Below are 27,929 nucleotides of genomic sequence, written 5' to 3'. Positions count from 1 at the left end.
GGTGCTGGGGCATCAAACAGCATAAGATGTAATGGACACACAGGGCTGTCTTGTGTAATAAAAGCAAATATTTACATTAAGCACAATACAGCAATTTATTTAGATGCTTAAAATGAATACAAAGGGAAATAAAGACCACAAAATCATACATACTACAACAGTGTGTCATATATTAGATGGTATAAATGAATACACCCAGCGGTGCTCAACTAAAGAGGAAACTAAATATCCCAAATGTAGCACTCAAACCGTGCTTGCTGCTCTGACACAACACTCTTACAGATCTAAAAGGTGTCAAAATTAGTAGCTGTAAAATCAATTCTTGCATGTTATTTTAGCTTAAAAGGTCTCAGAAAGAGATCTGAAATATCAGTTTTGACAACTGTAATGTCAAGGATACTCAGAACAAGAAAAAAAATCCTATAATACAGGAGAGTCCAGATATATATCTTATGTGGCTGGCCTCTGTTGCAAGATTGTACAAGGTTATGTGCAAAAACTAAGTCTGTCCAAAGGTCCATACTATCGCAGGGTCAAGCTTCTGCTAGGTAAACTAGATATAGCATTTATCACACAGCAAGGGCAACACTAAAAACCAATCTATGACGGGCACACAGTAACAGTGTCATAAGCATCACTTGAGGTCTAAAAGACTGTACAAATATACATTTCAACTATTCAGAATGAATACATGAAAAAAGGTCCATGTTCCCAAGTCTACTAGACACACTGGACTGGTAGCATGTATGCCCGCCCTGCACTACTATGTGATCAGGGTAAGGCTTTCCCAGGACAGTCAACCAAACATCTTACCAAGGGAAAGAAATGCTGGAAAAGCAAACAATGAACTGCTTTTCCCTGTGGCATTCATGAGCCGCCAGCTTATTGGTTTTTCACACTTCATTACTGAATCTACCAGAGAAGGGTCTGAAGCAAGATCAACCAATCACATGTCATAGACATAGAAATAACCATTGGGACTGTAGAGGTCATATGTCCCCAACAGCCTGACCGACCAGTCCTTGCAAGGCAGTGCCAGTTAAAAGACAGCTCTGCAATCAAAACAGAGGTCCAAGATGCAACTTGGCCCATGTGCTGGGGTGTGCCAGGCCCCTCAGGCTTGCTGGCTGCTCAGTTTTACTCCAGTTAAGCTGCCATGCATGGGATCAGCAACTCCGTCAGTCATGCTGTCAAACTGCTCCCCATCCTCACTGTCAATTGTGCTATTCTGCCACTCAATCTGTGGGTTTGGTAAGCGCTCTGCATTCTCAGATGCATTTTCCCACTGTGACTGGTCCTTGGACCAAAACCCTTCAACTTTTCCATAGGAACTATTCTTCCATTTCAACTGCTCTGTGTCATCTTGCACCGTAGCCTTTTTTTTGGCAGCTGGCTTACTGCTCCTTGCATCTTCACTCTGGGAAGACTCATCAGACCAGGTTCCTGGTTTCATCTCACATGTGTTATCCTCAAAGTCAGAGATCTGTTGGGAACCAGGTCCACTCTCAGATGGTGAAGCACCATCTTTCCACTCAACTACATCATCTTGGTCTACCTCACTGTCAGAGGCATCATGCATTAGTTTAGTTGGCTCCTCAGTCAAATGGATAGTTTCATATTTTGAACCATCCTCCTCCTCTTTTTGGTCTAGCTTCTCAGATTCCAAAGCATCCTCAGGAATGACCTTCGGTACATGCTCCTCTGGATTATCACTAGGAATTTTAGGCTCAACTTCAAAGACAGGGTCAAAAGGGCTGTGGCTTCCATTGGATTCTTCTTCTAAATGCTCAAAACTATCTGAGAAGCTGTCGTCTTCCTTCCCAAGGCTAAGCTTTTTGTCAGCAGTCTTACTAGCATTGACTCTTGAGTCCTTCTCGTCATGATTTTCAAACAGCCACTCAGCATCAAAGTCCATCTCGTGTTTGACTTTATTTAATTCTTTCATGTTAAAGCCTAGCAGCACACCGGGCTTGTACTTCTCACAGTCACGAACACACTTCTTTCTCTTGTTACTGAAGTGGGAAGCAATGTCACTCTTCCACAGCCATAGACTGGCGGCTAACTTCTCAATTTCTCTCCTGGAGGGATAGGGCTGTTTGTTGAAGTATTTTGTGAGGAAGCTTTTCCTAGCTTCGTAAGAATCATCTTCATGACCCTTGGGGTCTAAAGCTAAAACAACAGGCTCTTCAGGCTTCTCTTCAAAGCAGCTGGGAGAATCACTGTCATCCTCCAGCTTTCGCTTTTTTAGCAGAGGAAACTCCACCTGTTCATAGGTGCGCTTCACAGGAGCCAGGCCTGGAGACTGATTGAGCCGAGAAGGTGCGTTTGTTTTGTCCTGGCCATTCTGGGTTTTTCCAACACCCCTGCAGTGGACTAGATGCAGAGTGATGGTTGAGGCTGTCATGTTGCTAGTATACACACCAAGGCAATGGATACATTTGTAGGTTAGCTTTTTCTCAACTGGATGAACTGTCTGAATAACTTGGTGTCTTTCTCGTAAATGATGTGCAAGTGCATCAGATATGGGTCCTTTTAGGATTGAAAAGCAAAGAGGGCAAAGGGTTTTCCCAACATCTTTTTTATAGGGCACTGCAGCTTGAGGTGAACTTTTAACAGGGACATCTGCTTTTTCCTGAACTTTTGGCTGTGGCTTTGGAGGAACCGGGGCATTATTTTGGGCATGGTAAGCAACTGATTCGGCTGGGGCATCCCTCAGGTTGTATGTGGTCACCAGGAGATGGATGTTGGTGTGACTCCCCTGTTGCAATGTCAAATCAAAGCTCAAAGTAGAATCGGTTTTAGGTCCCATCTCTTCATCAATGTGAACCATTCGCATGTGTGCTGCCATCTTTTCCACATCATTGAAGGTTGAGCGGCAATATGGACAAGACAGACCATGAATTAACATATGGTTGAGCAGGGTATCTGTGGGCAAATAGCGATTACAATAGAGGCATTTGCTAGTAAAATTGTGTATTTTCATAATGTAGTTAGCTACTGCTGGGACTTTCTCAGCTTTATGTTCCTTTTCAAAGTGAACACTATAGACATTCTCAGGAAAAAGCTCGTTACAGATTGTACATATTTTCCACTTCTGAGTAGCACAATGGTTGCTTGGAGGAGGGCCTGTGGCTGCTGGTGGAGGTTTAGAACCGGATTGACCTAATACTCTAGAAGCCTGTGACTGAGACACAGAGGGAGACTTCACCTGGCCCGGGGGTAGAGAGGTGGTACTGGCAGTCTGCAAGGAGTACCTGGCCGCTGCTGGGGGCCTCTGCTCAGCACCAAGCCCATACGACCTCCCATTTCCACTTGGAAGTAACTGTTTCACAGACTGAGACTGCTGAGGGATGGAAACTGGAGCATTGCCACCTAGACCCAGTCTAACTGACTGGCCAACACCATAGCTCTGGCCTACAGATTTGACTCCATAGTTGTTTTGCTGCAGATGAACATTGGACATCATATTAACTCCTGCTGAGTTTAAGTTAGGCTTTGGTATTGACAATCGATTCACCATCTGCTGTGATGGCAAAGACCGGACATTTCCAGAAGCAAGGGAACTGATTCTTGGTGGTAGTCCCATGCCCTTTTTCTCTTGAGGTTTGGGAGCAATTAGCATCAAGGGTTTGGCCCGGGGAACTACAACATTTGTGTGCCCAATCATGGCAGTGACCTGATAGCCTATCCGTTCATGGTCCTCAATGACATGCTGTACCAAAGCTTCATAGGACTTGGGCATGAAAAGGCATCGCTTGCAGTGGATGTTACACTCTTCTCGGGCATTTGCACCCAGGGGGACAGCACCATTGAGTGATTTTTCTCCTGCCTTTGCTATGTACGGTGCTGCTACATGCTGAAAATGTTCCCTGTAGATGTGCTTCCTGACAATCTCATATAGAGGGTCTCGGTAAGTGCACTTCTTGCAGTAATACACGGCTTGCTCTACACTGTCAGCCTGCTTAGGTTTAAGGCCATCGTTTTTGTTTTTATCTTTGAAAGTGCTGAGGCTGCTACTCGGTGCGCTGGAGTTTGGAGCATGAAATATTTTAATGTGTGTTTCCAAAGTCTTTTTATCTGCATTGAAGGTACAGTAAGGGCAATTAAGGAGAATCCTATTTTCAAAGTCTTCACTATGAACATTCCGGAAATGACTTTTGTAGGCAGAGAAGAATTTTGAGGAAAACGGACAAGCACTGCAGCAAAAAGGTTTTGTCCGATAGTCCTAAAAAATAAACAAAACAAAACAAAATAGAAACCAGAATGAGAAGGCCACTTGAGGCAGGTAGTTATAAATTTTAGGCACCTCCCCCCAGGGATTCCCAGAAATTCTTCAAGGCAATGATTTTTAGGTTTCTCCTGCCGGAAAACTAGAAAGAGAAACTCAAGGAACTCAGGTGCATTTTGAACCAAATACCTTTATTTGTGTCCCTGTGTAAATTAAACTCAGTGCTAAGTTCTTGTCAATCCTCTAAAAATGGCTAGTCATATTTGCTGGCTGGTTTCAGAGAGATGTCAAAAGCAATAAAAACAAAACAAAACAAAACAGGTTTCATGAAAAAATATTTCATCACTAAAAACAACCAGCATAAAACCATGTAAATCCCTCAGTCTGTGGTTCAGTAATCTGCTCAGGCTTCACACACGGGAACTCATAGGTCCATATACCTTTATAAGCAATACAGGTATACTTTTCTCTTTCCCGCCATCCAACAATTTTCATTAAAAAAAAAAAATTCTACAGTTTCTTCTCCAATCTAAAGCACAGTGAATTTAGACTTCGGTGTGGATCAAAAGGCTCCAGACTGGAAACAGTGGCCTCTTTCTACTTCTTCTCTGGCAGAGCAGCTTCAAAAAGGCCAATAAGGACTGGAGAGACAGTTCAGTGGTTAAGAGCACTGGTTGCTTTCATCACAGGGGATCTGGGCTTGATTCCCAGCAACTACAAGGTAGTTCATGCAGTTTCATGGTATTTTCTTCTGACCCCTGAGGGCAGCAAGCATGTACACAGCACACAAATACACATTAAATCAAACACACATCAAAACTTTTTTTTTTCCCCTTCAAAAATGCCAATGAAAAATCAGATTACGGTGGTGTAGGCTTTTCATACCAGCACTGGAGAGGCAGAGAGGCAAGTGGATCTTTGAGTTTGAGGCCAGTCTGGTCAGGACAGTTTCAGGACAGCCAGGGATACAAAGAAAAAACTTTCTATCAAAAAACACCAACCAACCAACAAATAAATGCCCAATGAATTAATTAGCAGCTACTTTAATTCAGCTAAGAAGTTATCTGGAGACTGTCTTATAGACAGACGGCAGAGTGTTCAGAAGCCATGGTGTACTACAGAGCACACTGACATTAGGGATCAGTTTTCAGAATTAAGACGTCAAATAGGTAAATATATACATGAGAAGCAGTCATCTTTTCTTGTGTGTGTTTCATGAACTGTTTTGAACCAAAAGGAGTTTCTCTGCATTCTTTCAAAGCTCCTCAGGTGATGTAGTGGTCTATGTCTTTAATCCCAGTCCTAAAGGCAGAGACAGGTAGATTTCTGAGTCCAGTATAGCCCAGGTTAGACAGACCCTGCCCTCAAAACCAAACATTATCTAGGAAGGCCTTCTCTTAAGAATGCTGCTCAGCAGCTTTCCGTAGGGCATTAAGTAGAGTTCAAAAGCACAAAGTACAGAATTAGAAAGGGAATTCACATCCACTTTTTCCCACAGACAGAAATACCATTTACAATACTATTGTCATATTTTTTCTTTTCTTTTCTTTTTTGGAAACAGAGTTTCTCTGTATAACAGTTCTGTCTGTCCTAGAGCTCACTCTGTATATCAAGCCAAGCCAACAGAGATTTGCCTGCCTCTGCCTCCTGAGTGCTGGGATTAAGGTTGTGTGCCATCTCCACCTGGCCTATTATCACATCTTAATTATGGACACACCAGCATCAGCAACTATCCTGAATGCAAAGGTACAAAAAAATGTCCTGTCACTGCCATTCTAGGGGATCACCTACTACAGCATCTTATAAAGATTAGGTGTCATCAGAGGGATAAAGAAGTGTAAATAGAAGGCTGAGTGTAACCCAGTGGTGCTGCCAAACGCCTCTAATCCTAGTACTCAGGAGGCAGAGGCAGGCGGCTAAATTGGAGGCCAGCCTAGTCTACAGAGTGAGTTCCAGGGCAGTTAGGGCTACAAAGAAAAGTTGTCTCAAACAACAATGAAACAAACAAAAACACTGATCTTGACTTTTCTCTAGGAAGCAAGGGCAGCACTAGAGACAGAACAGCACGTGGGTGGCTGCACACACAATGCTGAAGAGTGTTCCTTAGAAATAGAAGCAGAAAGGCACCATGGAGGGAAACTCATACACCACAGGTTCCCCAACTTTGCTATTTCAGTTTTTTTGAGACACAATCTCATTTGCCCAGGATGGTCTCAAATTTGTTACACAGAATGCCCCTGACCTTTTGATCCTGCCATCAACCCTCAAGCACCGGAATTAGAGGCATGTGCCGCCAAATGTGGTTTATGTGGGGCTGGAGATCAAAACCAAGGTTTTGAACAGGACAGGGAATGCTCCAACTACTGAGCTCCAGCCTTGGTTCCAACTTTAGAAATTTAAAAAACAAAATTTCTGTTCTTTCTTTTAGCTTGAAGTTTCTATCTAGCAACAAGCGATACCTCAGGGGTCTCATACTCAGGAAAATGGGATGCCCGCGCTATTATTCTTTTTCCAGGGTGGGCCACTGCCTGGTCAGAGCTGTCATCATGAAAGGCTCAAGTGGGAAATGGACATTCCTAGGAGACTTACCTGATTTTTTGTAAGTGAAGGGTCCCACAGTCCTACATCCTCCCATGTAGTGTTTTTCAAATAAAAGTCATTAGGTTCAAACTGTTTAAAATCCTAGAAAAACAGTGAGAGAAATTAAAAAAACATAATGGTATCAAGCCCAACCTGACTTGACACCTAAATTCTACCTCTTTAACCAGTGTGAAGGACACAGGAGGGTCAACCACTGAGAACTAATGCAGTGGGGCCGAGGCTCAGCAAATGTGAAAGGCACATGGCCAGGATTCCAGAGGAACTGCCCAAGTGCAGATGGGAAGACTCTAGCCCTATAGCAGCTCTATTAACCACGTAACTCACCAGCCACAACACTGGGTGGAGGAGGGGTGTGTGCTAATAGCTCTGGAGGAGCAAGAGTCTAGCTTGGCAACACAAACAAACAAACAAACAAACAAATCAATAAATAAATAAATGGAAGGAAGGGTGGATCTAGAAGAAAATTCAGATTTTTAAACCAAGAAAGTAAGCAACATGCCGTTCAATTTACACTCTAATGTGAGATCCCCCCTATGACTAAGAAGAAAGCAGCGTGAATGGTTCACAGCTGTTGGTAGAAAGTTAAACACGTGTAAACTTCAGAGTACCTATTAGCTCTAGCGGGAGGAGCAAACCCAGTACAGGATAGGAAAGATACTTGACTATTTGCATATCTATTTGGAAAGGTTTCACCCACCCCCAAGTACAGATCCACGTGTCTCTGAAGAGTTACTTCCACCCTGGAACAAATCACTAGAAGCCCATTTTTGAAAAGCTTTGGTTTCCAGGATACACCCCTGACTACTCTGAGTGGGATTCAGGAGAAGAGACCTTGTTCATGAATGAAATATCAATTCTACCCGACCCGTATCCTTAGCAGTTGTTCCATGCCAAGCATTGTGCTGGGCAGTAGTATAAATGACTAAGCAAGGCCACTTTAGTCTGGCCAGTAGAAACCTAAACTGTGGGGGAAATCGCTTTAAACGCTTCGGTTGGAGGTTGGGTCCAACTAACTGTAAGATCTGTAGCAAGGTGATCTGGACAAGGAGGAGACGCCTCTGTCTATCCCATGGGGCTTGAAAAAAGCTCAGAATAAAAAGGCTAGGGAACAGTCTGGAAAGGCCAAACTGCTACACAAGGGCAAGATAAGTCTTTGATGGGTCAGAAGGCTGACAAATGCCAAATCCTAAGGAAAGAGATGACAAACACCTAGACAACCATGCCTCAACAGTCAGGTCAATGGAAACACCCAGGCTTATGAGAAGGAAAACAGGCTCTGCAGTCCCCAATGCCTCTTCCCTAACTGTGAGCCTGAAATCACTGCTTCCATTTCATAGACTGGAGATAAGAATTCCTAGAGTCCCCTGAAGTTATTTCAAGGACCAAGTTCATATACAGTTTTAAAGCACCTCTTGCACTGTCTGTGTATATTTTCCATGCTGTAACTGTTTTTGCCTCAGGATGCAAAGATGAACACACTTCCAGGAAAGGGAGTAAGCTCTACTAAATAAGAAGGTCTCGTGAAGCTGAAAGTGCAGTTAAATTCACCCTCACACCTAACAGTGAACATCTTGCCCATGGACACAGTAACGGTCAGAAGCTGAGTCACATTAAAATTTAAAAATGGCATGCTACTTACTTCTATATGTTCTTTACAGTATTCCAACCCAATGTCACTAAGTATTTTTTTCACAGTTTTCCGGGCTTTTCTTAAACTGCCAAGATTGTTGACAGGAAGTTGGAACATAGTTTCTATTGGAAAAAAAAATTTAAGTCAAAGTCAAAACATGAACAACTTGTCAAAGTTACTAATTCCACTGATGACAGGATCCCAAACCCTGGCTCCTTCAGGTGAGAAGATGTACTCATCTAGTATATGGAGCACTTAAAGCAGGCAGACAGGCAAAAGTGAGTGCTTGTCAGCCTTTCCTATCTTGTTAGAGGACATTTTTACCACGAGTCTAGACGCACAAGTCTGATTAGGCTTTAACAACCCTTTAAGAGATGAATTTGAAGTTGGAGAATGAAACAGCATCAGTTAGCTATCTCAAGTCAAATCAAGTGTGTTTCTCCTTGTGATGTCGGATCTACAAAACTAGAAAGCCACTCAGAACACCACAGCGTCACAGTACCGCACAGCGCTGAAGGGAAGACTTTGCTTTCTGAAACGACAAGGTGACAACACTCTCACAGAAGCAACATGACATTCAATGACTGTTTCTATCTCCTCAAATCGAAGTTCCAAATGATGGATGGTGTGATCTGTTCCTTAGGTGTCAACACACCTGGGCAAAGGACTCATATGGGGCTATGGCCGAGATATTAGATGGGGAAAGCCATGCTGTGGCTTCCGAGCACATGGTGACTGCTGTAGGCTTTCTGGGATCTCTTAAAAAACAAAATGCTTGTTGAGTGAGTGTGTGTGAAGCATGTAAGGAAATCAAAAAGCTGTTTGACTCTCCTAAACACAAAAGCAGAAAGAAATGGAGACCCATTTTCCAAGTTTCTTAAAAACAAAAAGTACTTGTGTTTTAGAAAACTGAATTAGTACAATTTGAGGTGAGATTTTTTAAGTCTCTGAATATGACCTAAACTGTTTAAATAGTCTAAATTCAACATAATTTTGCAGAATAAAGTAGCTTTAAGACCAAAGTCAGAAAAAAAAAAAAACCACGCCAAAGCACCAGCGGTTGGGATTTAACAAATCTCAAGTTTTCTAACTATAACCATCACCTTTACCGGCCGCAAGCCTGAACCTGGGGATGTTCGTGTACACAAGTCCCAGACACTCTAATATAAGGTACCAAAGTTTGCTGGGTCTCCCAACATTAAAACAGTCACTGAAAAGCAGCATCCCCAGCCTCATCATTCTTCAGACGAACTCCTGTAAGTTGAAGACCAGGGACTAGAGTGAGTAGTCCTTCCCCAGAAGGGCAACAAATTATCATTTCTCCTTCATACTCCCTGAGCCTTATACCAATCCAAGGAACAACGTTTCAATGAAAATACTAGTCCATGTGAATTACTACATATGACATGAAAAAGGACTCAAAGGTTCCCTATGTTTTTTTCCTCAGGCCACTATCTTTAAGTACTTAAGGGTCAGGCTGGGCTAGGTGATAACACATTGGCAACCCCAATCCCAGCACTCAGACGGATAAGGCGTGAGGACCATGAACTAGAAACCACCTATACCCTAAATGAAACAAGTTGGGCATAGTGACACATTGACCAAAAATAAAACAAAACAAAATAATAATAAAAAAGGAAGTTCAAATCAGTAGTTGGTTCCAGAATTTATTCATGCTACCCATCTAATTTTTGTTTAAAAATGTGTAAGAAGAACCCCTCTCCCCCAGCCTCAAAACCTTTTTGAACTAGAAACCTCAACAAGGAGACTGTATTTTAAAAACAGAGAGAAAAAACAAAATCCCTGCAATACAGAGTGGCAGAGTGGTGGTATACTTTCTCCCCTTTATCAATGGCCCCCAAGCCCTGCTCAGCCTTTTGGTATGTTATGCTGGCAGTGTCTAAGAGGTCCTTACCAAGGAGACTGTCCTTTCAGCACAAGGTACTTAAAGTGCAAATTGTCCAACCTAACAGAACTGCACTCTTGTTCATCTATCACTTCCAGGACATCTCAACTTTGCAGGTCATGCTGCTGGGAGCACACAGTAGGCCCTCACGCAGCAGGTTTTACACACAGCTTTGTTGTTCAGCCTCAGTTGGAACAACTGCCACAAATGATGTCTTGTCAGTCAGGACTCAGGTGAGGAACATCTCTGCAGTACACAAAGCTGTTAATGTGCTGGAAAGCAGAGAGGGAAACGCCCGAGGCAGCAGTCTTCTCACTGTGCCCACATCTCTTTCTAGACATATGAGTAAATGTGTTTAAGCTTTGTTGCCACCCAAGTCTTTGCACAATCTACAGGCAGTGGAACACAGAAGTGAAATTAATCAAAGGAAAAATGGGATTGAGGAGAAGTTTGTCAAAACATTCAGTAATGTCCCGACAACCCAAATTAAAATACTATATAAATTCAATTGCTAAATTCTATAATAATTCTGGGAGCAGACCAGTTAGTTCAGTTGGTAAGAACATGGTGCTAATAAAGTAATTTTGGGAACGCTCAATGCGAGTGTCTTAGTCACAGCCATGTACTAACCGGAAGAGATGCACTATATAGGCTGACCTCCAGCTCACAGACCCTGTTTGCCTCTGGGGTGCTGGACTAAAGGCATGTGCCACCTCTCATCAACTTCTGAGAATGATTTAAATTTATTTTGAATGAATGAGTCACACTCCATTCTCAATCTCACCTATACCTGAAGAGGAGGGCAGGAACACCACAGTTTAACCAAGGTCAAATTCCTACTTTTTTGTTTTATTAGAAAGCAAGAGTTTAATGGCTGCAATGAAAATCTGAGATTCATCTTGGCCCTAAGGCTATATATAATTAAAACCATGTAAATAATATAGTATGCCTGATCTCTGCACCCCAAATTATCAAAAGCAATTACTTCAAACGCCAAGAGGGTAAAGAAAAGACAGTCCAGCTGTAGACCAACCCTGTACAGGGACAAAGACCATAATCCAGTATTGGTACTGGGTAATACTGAGCAGGACCTATGAACTGAGAGACTAATTACAGCTTCTACCTGGAGAAGGATCCAACAACAGTGACAGTTTAGCTCAAAGAAAGGTCTACAGACCGGAGAGGAATGAGAAGCACTAGTAGGGATTGTCTAAATCAGGGTCCCTGCAGAGCCACCAAGTCAGAATGGCACCAATGACCCTTATTTTTAGAACTACAGAAGATCAAACAACAAAAACAAAATGACAGAATACAGACGGGCTGGCAACTCTAGAGTAAAGCAGTTGTACAGTGTCCAGGAAGCCATGAATTTAATTCCCTGAATCACAAACAAACAAACAACCCACAAACAACTCCATCAAGTAAAACAAACAGAAAGGAAGGAACCTTTACAACTAGGTGGAAACATTTTGTCTGAGTACAGCAAGAAAAAATCCTCAACCAATCAGTCCAGGTTACACTGAAGCTACCTGGAGGATGTAACAGTGTGCCCTTAAAGCCATCTTGTTTCAATATGCAGTAAAAAAAAAAAAATTATGTACTTCTGTATATGGGTGGTTTGGTCTGCATGTACATTTGCATACCAAAAGAGGGAACTGGATCCCAAGGGACTACCATGTGGGTGTGGGAATTGAACTCAGGACCTCTGGAAAAAGGGCTTTTAAGCACTGAGCCATCCCTCCAATCCCCTCAATATGCACTCTTACTCGATGTTTCTAGACCTCTGAGTATCCAGGCTAATTGAACAAACTCCAATCGCAATATAATAGTCAGTCAATTAACCATTCCCCACTATAGTCTTTCTCTTTCACCTTCTTATCTTAGCCACAGGGATCTAACACTTCTCTATATAATAATTTAGTCCACAATTGGTGGTGAGGCATTATCTATAATCCCAGCACTTGGGAGGCAGAGACAGTGGAGCAAGCATTCAAGGCTAGTTTAAGCTAACTATATCAAGCTAGAGGTTATGAGAGAGGCAATCTCAAAACAAAAACAATAACAAAAAACATGGTCACATAGGTGAGATGGCTCACTTGCTGTGCAAGCCTGTAGACCCGAGTTTGCTCTCTAGAACCCATGAAAGAACCCACTCCTGAGATCTGCACTCTAATTTTCAGATACACTACACTTACACTAAAGAAAATACTAAAACTATTCTAGGATCTGCATCTGAAGCAATGAACACATAGGCTATTTAAAAAAAAAGATTTATTTTTATTTTATGTGCATTGGTATTTTGCATGTATGCATGTCTGTTTGAGGATGTTGGATTCCCTGGAGGTAGTTACAGGTAAGCTGCCACCGGGGTTCTGGGAACGAAACTCATGTCCTCTGGAAGAAGGTTAGTGCTCATAATTGCTGAGCCATTACTCCAGTCCCCATACCTTATTTCCTACTAATCCCATGTTTGAATTAAAATACCAGTAAGGCTTATATATTTGCACTTACCTTGTATAGGGTTTTTCTTCATAGCTCTGGCTGTCCTTGAACTCAAGATACCCACCTGCCTCTGCCTCCCCAGTGCTAGGTTAAAAGACATGTGCCATTACAATGTATTTGTATTTTTTTTTCTTTGTAAATAAACCCTACAAAGCCTTGCTAGAACATTTCACATCTAGCAAGTCACCCTATCAAAAGGCTCCTTTCAGTCTGGAAGCGATCACCTACCACTGGGAAGCAGCTCATCCTTTCCTGTCAGCATGGGGAGAGCCCTTCAGCGGCTCTGACAGAAGCTGCTCTAACATCTTTCCCTCTATCCCCCTTCTCTACTCACCAGTGACTGATTGTGGCCACCCAGGGGCAGAATGTCCTTGATTAGATAAAACTGCAACAAGACAGATAAAATAGAGTCCAGGAGCTAGAGAGACGGCTTAAAGGTTGTTTTCCAAGAGGACCCAGGTGGGATTCCCAACACCCACACAGCAGTTCACAACTGTCTGTAACCCCAGTTCTAGGGGATCTGATGCCCTTTTAGGGTTTCTGAGGTCACCAGGTACAATATAGTGCAGACATGCAAGCAAAATGTCCACAAACACTAATTTAAAAAGTGAAGAAAAATTTAAGTCTAGGGTTAGCCAGTTGGTTTGGTCAGTTAAAAAAAAAAGATACTTGTCATGGCGATTTGAGTTCAATCCTTGGGACCCACGTGATGGAAAAAGACAGAACGCACTCCTGTAGTCAATTCTCTGACCTCCACACGCGCCATGGCACCCGCAATAAACAAATGTATTTAATTAAGCCTGTGATGACACAAATGTATTGTTTTCAGAACTGTTAGCCATCAAACTGTTAGCCATCAAATAAAAGACATTTCCCTCTTCTTAGCTCTCCCACCTAACTGATCAATTCTTTTTGCCAACCCTTGTCACCTCCTCAGTGATCTTCAAGTCATTCCTCAATAGATTTGTCAATTTTCCTGGTTGGCCCCATGTGAACCGCTTACTCTGGATGTGACAAATGCAGGTGACAGAGAGCGACACTAATTCTAGACATTACTTTAATTTACAAGTAACTAGGAGAGAAAATACCATACCTGAGGTGCTGTGCCAGAAACACCACTGCCACAGCTGCACCAGTCCTAAACCCAGTAGTTCAATCAAGAATCTGCACACATCTAAGGTCAGCTAGTTGATCCCATAACATCCAAAAGAGAACAAGGGTACAGCCAAGGACAAGGCGTGCTCTCACATCAGCTAGGATGCTAATGGCCACTAAGTAATGACACTGAAGGTTCTTTTCCTTTTTCTTTAAAAAAAAAAAGTTAAATTTGTGAATGTAGGGCACACACGGGCAGATCAGAGAACGGCTTTTAAGAGTGGGTCTCAGGAATGAGCCATCTTGAAGAAATCTTTCTATTCAATTCATAATGTTATTGTTTCAGAAACAGAAAATGGTATCCCTGACAGTTTTTCTTTTCTTCAGTGCTAGCTGAAATCCAGTGTCTTATACTCTACCACTGAGCATTACACCCTCTCCCCCAAGCACGTGACAACTTTTCAAAAACCAAATGTCTTCTATCACTCTAAACTACTGAACTGTATGCTATAACTGAGAAAGCTGTTACCAAAGCAACAAAACCCCAAAATATAAAGTAAAATTCTTACATCTGACAACACAATATAGAATCTTTTAGATTTTTATGCACATTAATTAAATTTTCTTTTGTGTTAAGAGACTAGACCCATATTATTGCATAGGCTAAGTGTTATACCCCAATAATGTTTTCCTTTTTATAAGCTATTTGGGAGAGCATGCCTGTAATCCCAGCATTTGGAAAGTGAAGGAAAGAACACCAGGAGTTTAAGTCTAGCCTGGACTACATACGACCTGATCTCAAAAGACAAATAATCTACTACCAGAGATGGGTCAGCAGTTAACTATACTTGCTGCTCTCGCAGAAGACAAGGCTTCACTTTCTAGCACCCACAGAGTGGCTCACAATCACCTGTAACTCCACTTCCACAGGCAACTGGACAACCTCTAGTGGCCTCCCTGGACATTACTTCACGCATGTGGTACACATACAGACAAACACATATTACAAAAAAAAAAAAAAGGCTGGCATTGAGATGGTCAGTGGTTAAGAGCTAACGGCTGTTTTTCCAGAGGTTCCCAAGTTCAATTCCCAGCAACTACAAGGTGGCTCACAAGCATCTATAATGTGATCTGATACCCTCTTCTGTCACGCATGACATGCAAATAGAGCACTCATATACTTAAAATACATAAACATTTAAAAGCAAAACAATTCAAGGCCAACATCAACAACATATGTACGCATAGCCCTGGCTGCCTTCCTATGCTCAGAGATCTACCTTCTTTTGTCTCCTGAGTGCTGGGATTAGAAACTTGTGCCAACACACTCGAAGCCTGAAGGAGATATTTGTGTTTTTTTTTTGAAGATAGGGTTTCTTTCTCTGTGTAGCTCATGTTGTCCTGGAATTCACCCTGTAGACCAGGGAGATAATTTTAAACAGTAGTCGGTTGGTGCTCAAAAATCTGGGGAATCACTGACGGCTCTTAGTCAAAAAGGTGATTACTATACACCTGTTAGGATTTTCTGGAATAGGATGAGTCTCTAGAGTAATATCCTGGATACAATCTAGAAGGAAGATCTTGGCACATATACAGAACACTCTAGACACTGTTAGTGAGTTACTTTGTGGAAATAAAGCAAATGGAATCATCTGTCTGGGTGGCCCCAAAACCTTTAAGTACTAAACAAACAAACAAAAACAAAATAATTCTAGCCTGCTTTCTTGGCAAATTGGCTCCACTTTTAGACACCAAGAGCAATGCATTGTGTATCATTAACAATGAAGGCCTTAATGCCCTCTGCCTCAGAAGAGAGATTACAAGTTTGATCATGCTTTTGGCAAAATTGAGCATGTGAATTCGCACAGACAACCCGCAGAAAAATCCCATGTGTTGAATTTAAATTTCACTCTTCATTTCTTTGTAGTTGTTTCAGTTTAACTTCAATAGAAGGGAAAAGTGAAACGGGAGCATTCTCAAGTGCACAGACCCTCACAACTTCTGCATACCAAGAAACTACCCAATGATAAACTACTTAGCGATAACCTGCTCCTTACATTAACCATCAGCAGTTATCAAAATTACAATGACAATGTTTTAGCAGTTTTCATTTTAAATGATCACCATGGGTGATTTTAAACATTCAAATTTTTTGTTGTTACTTCATAATTGTAATTTTGCTACTGTTAAGAACTGTAATATAAATATCTGGTATGTGAACCCTTTTGGGGTTGAGACCCACAGGTTGAGAACAGCTACCCTAAGATATAAGACATATTTCCTTATTCAAGACAAATACCACCCATTAAAAAAGACATTCTTGACATCCCCGCCACCTATTATTAGTGGCTGCTACAAAGCAGGAGCTCAAGAAACAGACCAAATGAACAAGGCTTTGCCCGCTCAAGGCTCACAGAAAGGACACCCACAAACACCAACAGTAAAAGGAGTACAAGTCAGAAACATCTTCAGAAGTAGTAGCCGCTGATGGGGCCTGCCTCCAAGCTAGTGAGCATGGTCGTGGTGCCACAGGCAGGGAAGTCAAGTCCTAGCAAGTCCTGCACTGAGTTTGAATGGCCACCCTGCAAAGGCAAAGTTGGAAAAGTGGGTTGATGATTAGATAGGGGCCCTGAATGTGAGGTTACAGTCTGGTGCCAGGTCTACTTACAGGAAAAAGAAAGCCACACACACCAACACACTAACATGGGTTTTTGTGTGATTAAACCCAGACAAGTCAGGCAAGGACAAAGTTATATTCCCGATACTCAAGAAGTGACATTTTAAAGGCACTTTAATAGTTTCTGGTTGTCTGTGATACCAGAATTAGATGATGTGAAAACCACTCAAGGCATTGTTAAGACCATTCAACTCCCTCACTCTCTTTCAAAGGTCTGCGAAGCTACCAGTGCATTAAGTGTGAGGTAAGAGAGTGAGAGCGCAGCAAAAGAAGGGCACAGAACTATTTCAGTTGTGCAACTTATAGCAAAAATTTAAAAATAAAAATTTTTTTTTGAGACAGTCTCTATGTATACATAGCTGGTCTGGAACTTGCTTTATAGAACAGACTGGCTTTCAACTCTGCTGACATTAAAGGTACACTTGTCTTGAATCAAAATTTTTGTCTCTTTCGGTAGGACAGTTGTGTTTACAGACCAATACATATCTGGTTTGATATATAGACTTCAATGTCAAACTTCTTGAGAGAGAGGGTTGTTAACAAAGCTGCTATTTGCTAGAAAATTGCTAGAAAAGATGGTAAAATGCAGTAAGCGACTGAAAATCTACTCAGGAGCCAAATAGATCTGTGTTGAGTTCCTTGCTCTGTCACATTCTAGCTCTGTGACCCTAAAAATGTCACTTAGTCTTTAGAAGTCTATTTCCTAAAGTGATATATGACAGGGCTGGATAGAGTGATCTAAGCTCTTGCAGGACTCAAGCTTGGTTTCCAGCACTTATGGAACCAGATATGTTTTTCTAGACTCTACAGGCACCCACAGAAATATAGCACATGCTCACAGACATACAGACAAGCACATTAAAAATAAATCTAAATCTTTGTCCAGTGTGGTGGTATATAGCTTCATTCCAGCAGTTAGGAGAAAGAGGCAAGTGGATCTCTGAGTTTGAAGCTAGCCAAGACTATACATTTGAGGCCCTGCATCAAAAGAAAAACCACACACAATCCCACTGTTCAAATGTCAGGATTAAGCCAGGCCAAAACAGTTCTCATTATTTCCTGAAGCCAGATCAGATACTTTGAAAATTCTAATAACCTTGTAGAAAGCCTAGCCTATCTTATTCCTGAGAACCAGCTGTAGTTGCCACAGTAACATCTCTCTGTAGACAGTATAATATGCACCTGTACTCAAAGACACACTTCAGTATTTTTTGGCAATAATTTAGGCAGACTTATCTGAATCATTCATGTTAGCACATTCTTGTCTTAACATCCAGTGGTACCTCAAATGCTTATCTAACGGAACTTTTGCACACACCTCACACCTAAATAAGTAACTTTTAAGATTCATATTCCCACCAAGGAACAAAGTGAAACAGAGACAATGTGAAAGGTGAGAAACAAGGTCTTCCCTTAGCCCCTCATCAATTTAAGAACTATTATTTTATTTGAAAAGATGACATCTCAGTGAAACCATCTTTAAAAAGAAAATCTGGATGAGGACGCACATTAAGAGATAGATGTACCTAGACTTAGTGCATGATAGGGAAGGCACCAAAACCCATCTCATTGTAAACATGACTGTACAAGGCAGGGACACATCAAGAGTAGTCAGATGCTTGGAGACACTTCCTTGTCAGTATAGTACAGTGACAACCTGCTTTAAGAGGAATCTGAAATAAAGCAATCTGAAAACTCAGTTCATCTATGCACAGCAAGCGCTCACGAGAGCAAAGCATCCTTGTATCTCAAAGTTGTGTGACTAAGTTATTTTAATACTCTTAATTTATCTATCAAAACCACTCAAGGAATAACTTTTCACAGCAATGAGAAATTATTTTCTGCTGTGCTATCAAGTTGTTTTTCTAAACCACCCCTCAGAGTTAAGGCATGTTTTTGAGTCAGGGTTTTGCACTTCTCAGGCTGGCCTTTAACTTCTCATGTAGCTGAGGAAGACCAGTAACTTCCCATCTTCCTGTCCCTACTTCTTGGGTATTGAGAGTACAGGAAAGTCATGTATACACACAGGGATTCTGCAGTGCTAGCAATTCAAGGCAGCCCCCCCCCCAACCTATTGGAATGTAGCGGTTTTCACCACTTGCTGGCACAACCAGAGGCTTTTCATTTGCCTTTTGTGCCTGCTGTTTTTAATGATTTGGGACACTTTTTGCACCAGAGCATAGCTCACCTTTCACAGGAGTAAGAACTCTATCTACTCAGAATTCACAACTGCAATTTAAAATTTAAATAGAAGCTGCACAGCACCACATGTAAGGCTTTCCTGGTATATTGTTTCAAGAGACCAATCACAAAGCTCTCCAGTCAGCAGCTCCTACCAGAGAGAACATTACAGACTCCCACAGGAAGCACAGGCTCAGTAGAGTTCAGAAGGAGAGGACAAAAGCTGCGATTCTAAGCAAAGTCACCCTCAGCAGAGTGAAAGTAGGAACCAGACAACCCAAAGCGTTGGGGGAAGCAGCAGGACCTAAGCAAGCTTCCCTTTCAGACCTTGGCCAGGTTAACTCCAGAAGCACTACTGCAAACCACACATCTCACACCCAGACTCTCGCTGAGGTGTGACCTGGTTAATCAGAACTCATGTAGGTCCATGAGTGTAAGTAGACAGCAGACAACAAGTCAAGAGCTTACAGAAGCGTCTAGTGTCCCAAGCACTGCTGGAAAGATGGCTCAGCAGTTATGGCTTCTCTAGGACCCAAGTTGAATCCCCACCACCCACAGTTCATAACTATCTGTAACTCTAGCTTCAGGGGATCCAACATCCTCCTTCCAACTTCCACACGTATCAGGCATACACACGGTTCAGACATGTACAGACAAAACACCCAGACACATAAAATAAAATAAAAAATCCAATAAATAAATAGCCTTAAAGTGTTCCAAGCACAGGCCTGGACATCTGACAAGAGCCTGTGGCTCACTACATTGATGTACATAGTAGAACTTTGATTCTCTACTTAAAAAACAAAGGTAGTGTTCAAATAATGGTTTTTTAAACACTAAAAATCCAAACTGATAAAAAACATTTACATTTTACTCTTCTTTTTACTTATTTTTAATTGTGTATTCATGTGTGTCTGTGTGGGGGTGAGGGCATATACCTATGGAGACCAGAAGGTGGTGTTGGATACTCCGGAGCTAGAGTTACAGGTGATTTTGAGGCCCATGACAAGGGTACTGAGAACTCTGGTTCTCTATAGGAGGACATATCCTTAACCACTGAACCATCTCTGCAGCCCTAATCTTACTTATACTCTAAAATTGAGTAATGGTTCCCTATCCCTACCAAAGGCTACCAGGCATGTCACATGAGAATTGATACCTAACTCCCACCAGGAGTCAATGACAAATCTATACCCTAACCTAAGGAGAAAGTATCATGATGTATAGAGATTCAGCCTTCCTTCAACAGTTATATCCCAAAGTCTTATGCACTCTTCTTATTTCCCAAACACAGTTCTGGGTCATTGTGATTTCCTTCCCAAGTTCCAGGACTGTTCTACCAAATAAGGAAGGGAAAGATAAGCAACACTAGGGAAACATGGGACTGCCTCTCAAACGGCAAAGGACTATGATCACACGTGGAGATGGAGGAACCTGAATAGTAAAGTACTCATCTTATACTTTTCACTGACAAGACGACTGTGGCTCACATTCTGTCTGAGACCACCCTTCCCGCCCCACACATCCTCTGCACAATCAAGTTGATGTAACCACCACTAATTTTAGGAAGCAGGCTAATCCGTTAGAATCTTTCCTTACAATGGGACAGAATATCTCACTAAATTGGAAGATAGAAAGGCAGGTCAGTGGTAAAAAGGGCAGGTGGGAGGAGCACTAAGACACTCAAAAACAAGGAACAAACGCCAACCCTCTACCTGAACAAGGTAAGTACACAAAAGCCCATGGCCACAAAGCCTGAGCAAGACTTGGATGGCTTACTTAAGTGGGAGTTTCCACAAAAAGATAGGAAACGCCAATTTGCAAACAAGTCAATAACCCTGCTGAAGTATCCATTTGGTTAGCTAGCATTAGCATATACTAACTTCATAAACCACATTTCCATACTGACAACATGATAAACAATACAAACTTCAGCAAGGGATGTGACATTAGCTGCAGGGGCAACAGCACAAGTCTTTACAAAACCCAGGGAAAAGTCTTCCAAGTTTATGTAATAGCAACAAAATGTCAAATTCTTTCAGTCTCACTAAAACTATCCACATTAGGGAGCAACTTTCCCCCTACATGTCTTCTGGGCAAGCCAATGAAAATTAAACTCTTACTGAAAAGTATTTTAGCTTCCAAAAAGTACAAGAGGCTTTATGACATGCATGTTTTGACTTGAACAAGTAGCTTACTGTAAAACAGTCAAGGACACTATGGGGAAAACAACAAATGAGCTTCTAGTATTAAAAAATTAAAGTTTCAATTTTTCTTTATGTCATGTTAAGAATTACCAGAAACCACATTTCTAATACTTAAATATTTTATTTGTATTGAGAGTGACAATCATTCTCAACTCTTAAAAAAAATCCCGTTTTTTTAGCTGGGTAAGAACACATTCATATACACCCAATTAATGAACTCAAAATGCTAGGGCTTCAGCTACAGTAATGCAAAAAAGACATCACTTAAATTTGTCAAGTTTTTCATTCTTTTAACTACCAAATATTAGCCACTACTTTTTCATTTATAATAAACCAGCTATTTCTGCTATAACTTCTCACAACTGAATTTGTATTGCAGATGCCAACATTTAGATAAACAGCCACCATAATTCTGACTATTTTTGTGCTTTAAAGACTGAATACTTTTTAACAGATATTTAAGAGATTTGCTACAAGGAAGTTAACAGTTTCATCTGTGGTATACTGTATACATCTACACTTTCAGTAATTAAACTTATTGGTCAATTACTTTTAAGCTTTTGTGGAAACAAAATCTATTCAACATTCTCAAAAATTTTTTTTCTGACTTTTGTTTAAGGAGAAAAAGAAATCTAAGCAAAATTAGTCCATGTGGGTGTTTTATAAAACCAACCGATGACTTCAAAAACCCTATTGACAGCATTTCCTATGCAAGGTCTTGAGAACCAAGATTTAAGAACTGGTTATTTTCAACACCCAGCAGAACAAATCAAGATAAGAAAGTTAAACAGAATACTCACTTTCCCACTCTAGTCAACTGAAGCTGTTCAGAACATCCTTAGTTCATAGACTATAAACCTCAGCTTTTACTGGGCTAGAGATGGCTCAGCTCTTAAGCACACCGCAGCTGTTGCAGAGGACCAAGCTCGATTCCCAGCACCTACGCGGCAGTAACTCTTAGTTCCAGGGGAATCCACTGCTCTCTTCTGGTCTCCACAGGCAGTGCACGCACACAATGCACATAAGTACATATAGACAAACACACACATCTAAAAACAAATTTCCACTTTCAAACTCAAACAGTGTTAGCCCTCCCCCCTTTTCATGTCAAACCCAGTTAACTGCTCAAACTGAGGAGTACTCACATTCTCACAGCTCACAAGGTTCTCTGAAGGAAAAATGACCACCACAAAGATATGGGCTAGCACTATATTTCACTTATTAGAACAAAATCACACCCGCAAACATGTCTTCAAACATATATTCAAACTTTATTATTATTCATTTTAAGAATTAGGTAACTAGGGCTGGAGAGATGGCTCAGCAAGGTTAAGAGTATTGGTTGTTCTTCTAAAGAACCCAGGTCCCATTCCCAGCAGCACCCACAATGGCAGTTTACAATTGTCTGTAACTCCAGATCCAGGGGGATCTGGCATTTTCACATAGGCACAAACTCAATGTACATAAAAAATAATTCGTTAAAAAAACAAACAAACAAAGCTATCAAATAGTAGCTTACAGGTCAAAATGACATGTCTAACAAATACTAATATAGTATGTCAAGATCCCTAACAAGCCTATTTGTATTTAATGTTGGATCCCGTAAATATGAAAAATGAGTGAATGAATATAGTGTGAATCCGATGCAGTCTCTTAGAGCAATACTGGCAGCAAGGCACCTCCTTTTCACTCAGTAAAATGTTGCTTGCTGGTAACTAACAAGGAGAAAAAAATCATCTTCAGGAACTAAATGGCTAACTATATATCATATATATCCATTTGGAATGCTGTAAATTTATCTTGGCATGTCTATGTAGGAGGTTTGTACTAGTAGAATAAAGTAGCCACAGGTGTATCAACACTCACTGTCAAAAGTCCCAAGCAAAAACAAGTTGCATGGAAATCAGATCAAGTCCAGGGCTCCTACCAGACTGTCTCCATTTCTACCCATGATCCATTCTTCCCAGTCCCTTTGAATCAAGTAATTAAGGCTTTCAGAAGCTTAACAAGCCTTGAGTTTAGCTATTTAAAACTCCATGTCCAATAGTGTAGAATGCAAATGATTATAATGACATCATCAAGTTAAAATTTTCTCTTAAAAGAGCCATATTTCTTAAATGTTCAGAACCTACTACTGCAACCAGCTCTAAATGGTTCCTTAAGGAACGTGGCTAAGCTAGAATTTTGGAAGTGTAGGTTTGGTGGTGACCAAGGAGGAAGTCTCCAGCTTCCCAGATGCCGCAGTCCCCACCCTCCAAAATGATATACCCACCGGTGTGAATTGACAATGTAGTCCAAAGAGCAAAGCGGGAACGGAGTCCAGATCCTCAAAAATGGCAGTACAGGGAATAACCACTAGGCCACCTATCAGTTCAGTACAAAAAGTGCAACCCTGTGCATCACGGCATAAAAGTTGGGGCCTAGGTTTCATACTGTGCATCTCACACCTATGGAAATAACAACAGGAGTAAAATCTACAGAAATCCACACACCCTAAGAAAGTGGGTGTGCACTAAGACTGGTGTCAACACTTGCAAAGGCAGTTGGCTTCTGAGATAATGTACTGCTGGAAGGCTGAAGTTGGAAGGCAACAAAAATTTGCAATCAACTCTACTAAGTTAGACAATGAAGAACTCAATAGGGACCTGATGTTTACCAACAAAGCCTTGCAAATCATGACACCCATCTCTAAAGGCTATGAAAATCACCCCCCCCAAAACCTTTCAAGAATGACTTTTCACTCTCAAAAGAGTTGGAGAGATTTGGACTGACCAGTGTTACTTCAAGCCCATTACTTGCAGGTTTTAAACAACTCCCTTTACCACCTGGCCTAGGAAAGAGAAGTCGACACATTTCAACCTTAAGGTGAAAGGATTCTTGAGAAAGGGAACCTATGACCTAAGGATGTGCACCAAGATGACTGATCAGCAACCAAAGTTTGAGGGTGAATAGTTTGGAAAGAGTAAAAAGGAACTTTCCAAACGTTGAAGTGACTTTCTTAATGAAAATCTCTCTTTAGACTCACTTAATCCTTCGCCATGTTGCTGTCAGCTCAACTAAGTGCAAGTCTTGCTGGGCCCATTTTCGCGTGGTCTGTAGAAGGCGCTGTTAAGCACATCCTGTTCTAGTTCTGGGGCCCTTCCCCCCCCTCTGCAGCCTTACCCAATGCAGAGAATGCGCCCCCTACTGACTCCAACACTCACTGCCTTTAACCGACTTGGCTGCGGTGCATTTTGGGTGGGGGCTGATATTTTCTTCATGGCCATAAACCAGAAGCAACAATGCAGATTTATAAAGAAACTGCACAAAGCTATCCAAGAGACACCCCCCCCCACACACACCATTTTGAAGGTTCAAGACACAGGCACAAGAAACATCAGGGATGGGAACTGGGCGTCTGGGGCTGGACAGCATTAAAATGGCTAACACAGGAAACAGTCTGGTTCTTTTTCCCTCCTAAGCCTTTGTCTGTGAAATGGGGTTATGACAAGAACTGTCCAGAGGAACTAGTGGCTGAAGAGCACTGAGAAGATACTTGGGGTGTGTGGCAGGGAGCGAGGCTAAAATGGGTATTAGACTCCAGAGCCCGAGCTTCGACAGAAGAGGAAGAGAAGCAATCGCGCCTTTTCTACGAGACAGGCATCCAGGTTGGGGGGTGGGGGGAGAGAAGGGTAGGCAGCCCAGAGGAAAGAGGAGGCGAATAAGAGGGTGCTCAAAGAACTACTCCCCATTCATTGCATTCGACAAACATCTTTTCGCGGCTTTCTGGATTTCCATTTTCTGACTGCAAAGTTGAGGCTCAAAAAAGCTCTAAAAAGGCAGTGCTGACCAGGAGGCCGAGATTGAGAGCAGGGCTGGTGAAGGACTGTGGTTGGTAGGATGGGAGGGAAGCTGGCATGTTGTTGGGGTGGCAAAGACTTTCACTCCGTGCCATGCACTCCCCGCCCCCCGGGCCTTTCCCCTCCCCCCCAAGCCTAGGGTGGGCAGACCTGGCAGAAGGCAGGTTCCGGGGACTGGGGGCGTGCGTGGGGGGAGAAGGGACGGGAGGGGATTAGTTCTGGGGGGGACGAGAGAGCGGGGTACTGCTGGGGGCGGGGTGCGGGAAGATGCCACTAGCCGCAAAAGCCTTGGGCGGCCGGCGGCCTCGCGGGGCGGAGAAGGGGGTCGGGCTGCAGGAGGGCAGAGGCCGGTCCAGAGCGGTGTGTGCGCGCGGAGTACAATGACCGCGCCCGGGGCCGGAGGCTGACAGGGCAGGGCCGCGGGCTTACCTTGGCTCGGCCTCGAGGCGTGCGCGGGGCCGGCGTGCTCCGGGGCCCGGCGGCGGGCGGGCGGCGGCACGGCGATGGCGGCGAGGACGCGCCCGGGGCCTCGTCGCGCGCGGGCTCCGGCTCGAGCCGCGGCCGCGGCTGCTGCCGGGGGGCGCGGCGGGCGCAGCAGAGCGGCGGGCGGCGGCGCGGGCAGTGCAGACAAAGGAGGGGCGGAGGGCGGCGGAGGGCGTGGGGCCGCGGCTTCACCGTCGCGGGCGGGCGGCGACAGCCGCGCGGCTCTTCGGCGGCGGGGACCGAGAGAGGGAGCTGTGTCTGAGGAGACGCCAAATCCCCCCGAGCGCGGCGGGAAGGGGGAGGGGGCCAAGATGGCGGCGGCCGGGGGGCGGGCGCTCAGCTCATGGGTCCCGGCGGCGGCGGCGGGTAGACCGGGTCGGTGGTGGTGGCGGCTGCGGCGGGCGGGGGAGGGGGCTGGTCCCGCGTCTCCCCTCAGCAGACAATACAAGCGCTTCGGTGCGAGTCCCCGAACCTGCCCTAGCCAAAATGGCGGCCGAGAAAGAGCGGAAGTGACGTAAGATCCTCATTAGCATAAGAGGACTCATTGTCCAGCTAAGAGGGGGGGGGGGGCCGGGAGCCAGCGCCCCCTGTACGGGGACCCCCCCAGGGACTGCAGTCCGGCCCTCTGCTGTGCGGACCCTTACTTCTCTTGTGGGCGGGTGCCTTCAGCACCCCAGCCTCGCCTGGGGAGATTATATAATCCCCACTGAGGGGGAGCTCTCGCGAGAACTTGGAGGATTTGCCATTGACCCACTAGGAGGCGCCGTGGATAATGGCCGCAGTGCGCTCTTGGGTGCCTTCCTCTGGCCGCAGCGCCGCCGGCGGAGGCAGAAGCAGTGGGCCGCAGCACAATCAGTCAGGTGGCTGTGCTGGGGATCCCTGCGCGGGCCCATCTGGGCCTGGACTACATCTGGAGGGAGGGTGCACGGGCAGCCCCGAAGCTCCACGTGCTCACAGAGCGTGCTCTCACAGGCTGAGAGGCAAGGCGATGGGTTGAGCCTGATGCCTCCAGCCTTAAACGAGGTGTGATGCCCTCGAGCTTCACACATTTCTCTTGAGATGACATAGCTCTGGGGCCAGCAGCTCTTCCAGTGGACTGGTGTGGGATAATGACAACGGCTCAAGATATTCTTGCGAGTCATCAGATGGCCAACTTAAAAGAGTTGAGGCCATTGGATTGGCAATGCCTAAAGGATGAAAAGTTCTGGCGCTCACCCTCTGTAGTCATAGTTCTCCTACAATTTGGGCATACATGGATTGTTGACTTTGTCTCTTTGGATCTGCCCCAACCAACACACCATGCTATCATCAACATCCTTGAGTCCACTTTAAATGAACAGTAATTACCCTAGTGTATATGGATGGCTAAACGCTCTGAAAAGTAGCAAGTGAAGTTGTGAAGGACTGGCCACACCCACTTTTTCCCCTATAGGTGGGCTCCATACTTCTTTAAGTTACAAATTTGGAAGAGCCTGACAAACTAGATACAGCTCAGTGTCTAAGAGTTTTGTCAGGAAGTAGAACAAGCCTTCATCCGAAACTATTATTTTCTGCAGGTATTACAATGTATATTTAAAAGCATAATCAATGGCTCAAAGGAAAACAAGGGATAGAAGTTGTTTGAAAGAGGTGGGGTAAGGCCTTTCATCAAAGGCCTAGAGTTCTGGAACCTACACAACGTAGAAGACAGGCAAAGGGAATATGAAATAGGCAAAGTACACTGTGCTCTAGCTTTCCTTAGATCCTCAGATTTCCTATGGTGCCTTTGAAGCACAAAAGGTACTGGATTCAGATGGAGGGGTTAAAAAAAAAAGACGTCACCAGAATTAGTACAAAAATGCAGCTAAAAATTAGGTATCATCCTGCTGTAAATGACTTCTGAATGGTGGTGTTCACTGCTCAAACATGCCCAGTCAAACTCCAGCAGTGACAGAGTGACTATGAAGCTAAGAACTGAGACACCTAAGAAGACCAAAGTTCCTTGCTGCAATGAGGTGTGAGGTAGCAGTGCTGTGTCCACAGTGACTTCTGATGTGGCTACTTAAGTTCTGCTCCATGTACTTGACATTGAAAATTTAATGCTAGGTTCAGGAGAACAGATAGATTCCTACCACTCAAGAGGTGAGGGCAAGAGAACCAGTAATTCAAAACCAGTCAACTACAGAGGAAGTTGGAAGTTAGCTTGGGGTCTATGGTACCCGGACTCTGTTCACTAAATGTGATTATCAAGTAACCTAGAGACAGTTTTCTTAAAAGGAACAGGCAATCTATCCCATGTACTTATTCAAAACCTAAATCATGTTGCATGACCAGAAAACTATGCTACAGATAGATATTCACTGACTTTTAAGAGTTAGAAAAGGTTGATAATGGAGTACCTGCCCCAGTTGCATGGAGCAACTTATCCTTCATTTTAACAAGTACAACATTTTTCTGGATGAAGAAAAATAGTATACATTTGTGTTATGGTGGCAAGTTTGTGGAGGTATTGAAATAATGTAAAAACAAGTATTTTGATATTAAAACAAGATAAAATAATATTCTTTCCAACAGAAGTTAGTGCTCAAAAGGAAAAAGAGA

At 43.2% G+C, this 27,929-nt stretch overlaps 1 protein-coding gene across 3 annotated transcripts; it reads right to left on the bottom strand.

Annotated features, from left to right (window-relative positions):
- Window positions 1–70: 70 nt before the first annotated feature.
- Adnp (activity dependent neuroprotector homeobox) lies at window positions 71–25,835 on the bottom strand. 3 transcript variants are annotated; one of them, XM_087910964.1, is made up of 6 exons: window positions 23,300–23,474; window positions 22,169–22,193; window positions 21,362–21,379; window positions 8,469–8,581; window positions 6,818–6,910; window positions 71–4,225 (listed from the first exon to the last, which is right to left on the bottom strand). In XM_087910964.1, exons 1-6 carry the CDS (start codon window positions 23,465–23,467, stop codon window positions 1,115–1,117), a joined length of 3,528 nt encoding a protein of 1,175 aa, XP_087767090.1. In that variant the 5' UTR covers window positions 23,468–23,474; the 3' UTR covers window positions 71–1,114. The 3 variants fall into 3 exon arrangements, with proteins under 3 accessions (XP_087767090.1, XP_087767089.1, XP_087767087.1); XM_087910963.1 differs by lacking the exons at window positions 21,362–21,379; window positions 22,169–22,193; window positions 23,300–23,474 and adding an exon at window positions 25,296–25,835; XM_087910961.1 differs by lacking the exons at window positions 21,362–21,379; window positions 22,169–22,193 and having other exon boundaries at window positions 23,300–23,439.
- Window positions 25,836–27,929: the final 2,094 nt, after the last annotated feature.

Source organism: Myodes glareolus, chromosome 10, assembly GCF_982192425.1.
Source record: "Myodes glareolus chromosome 10, mMyoGla1.1, whole genome shotgun sequence".
Taxonomy (NCBI): Eukaryota; Metazoa; Chordata; class Mammalia; order Rodentia; family Cricetidae; genus Myodes; species Myodes glareolus.
The sequence above is the reverse complement of the archived record's forward strand: the minus strand, read 5'-3'. Positions and strand labels throughout refer to the sequence as shown.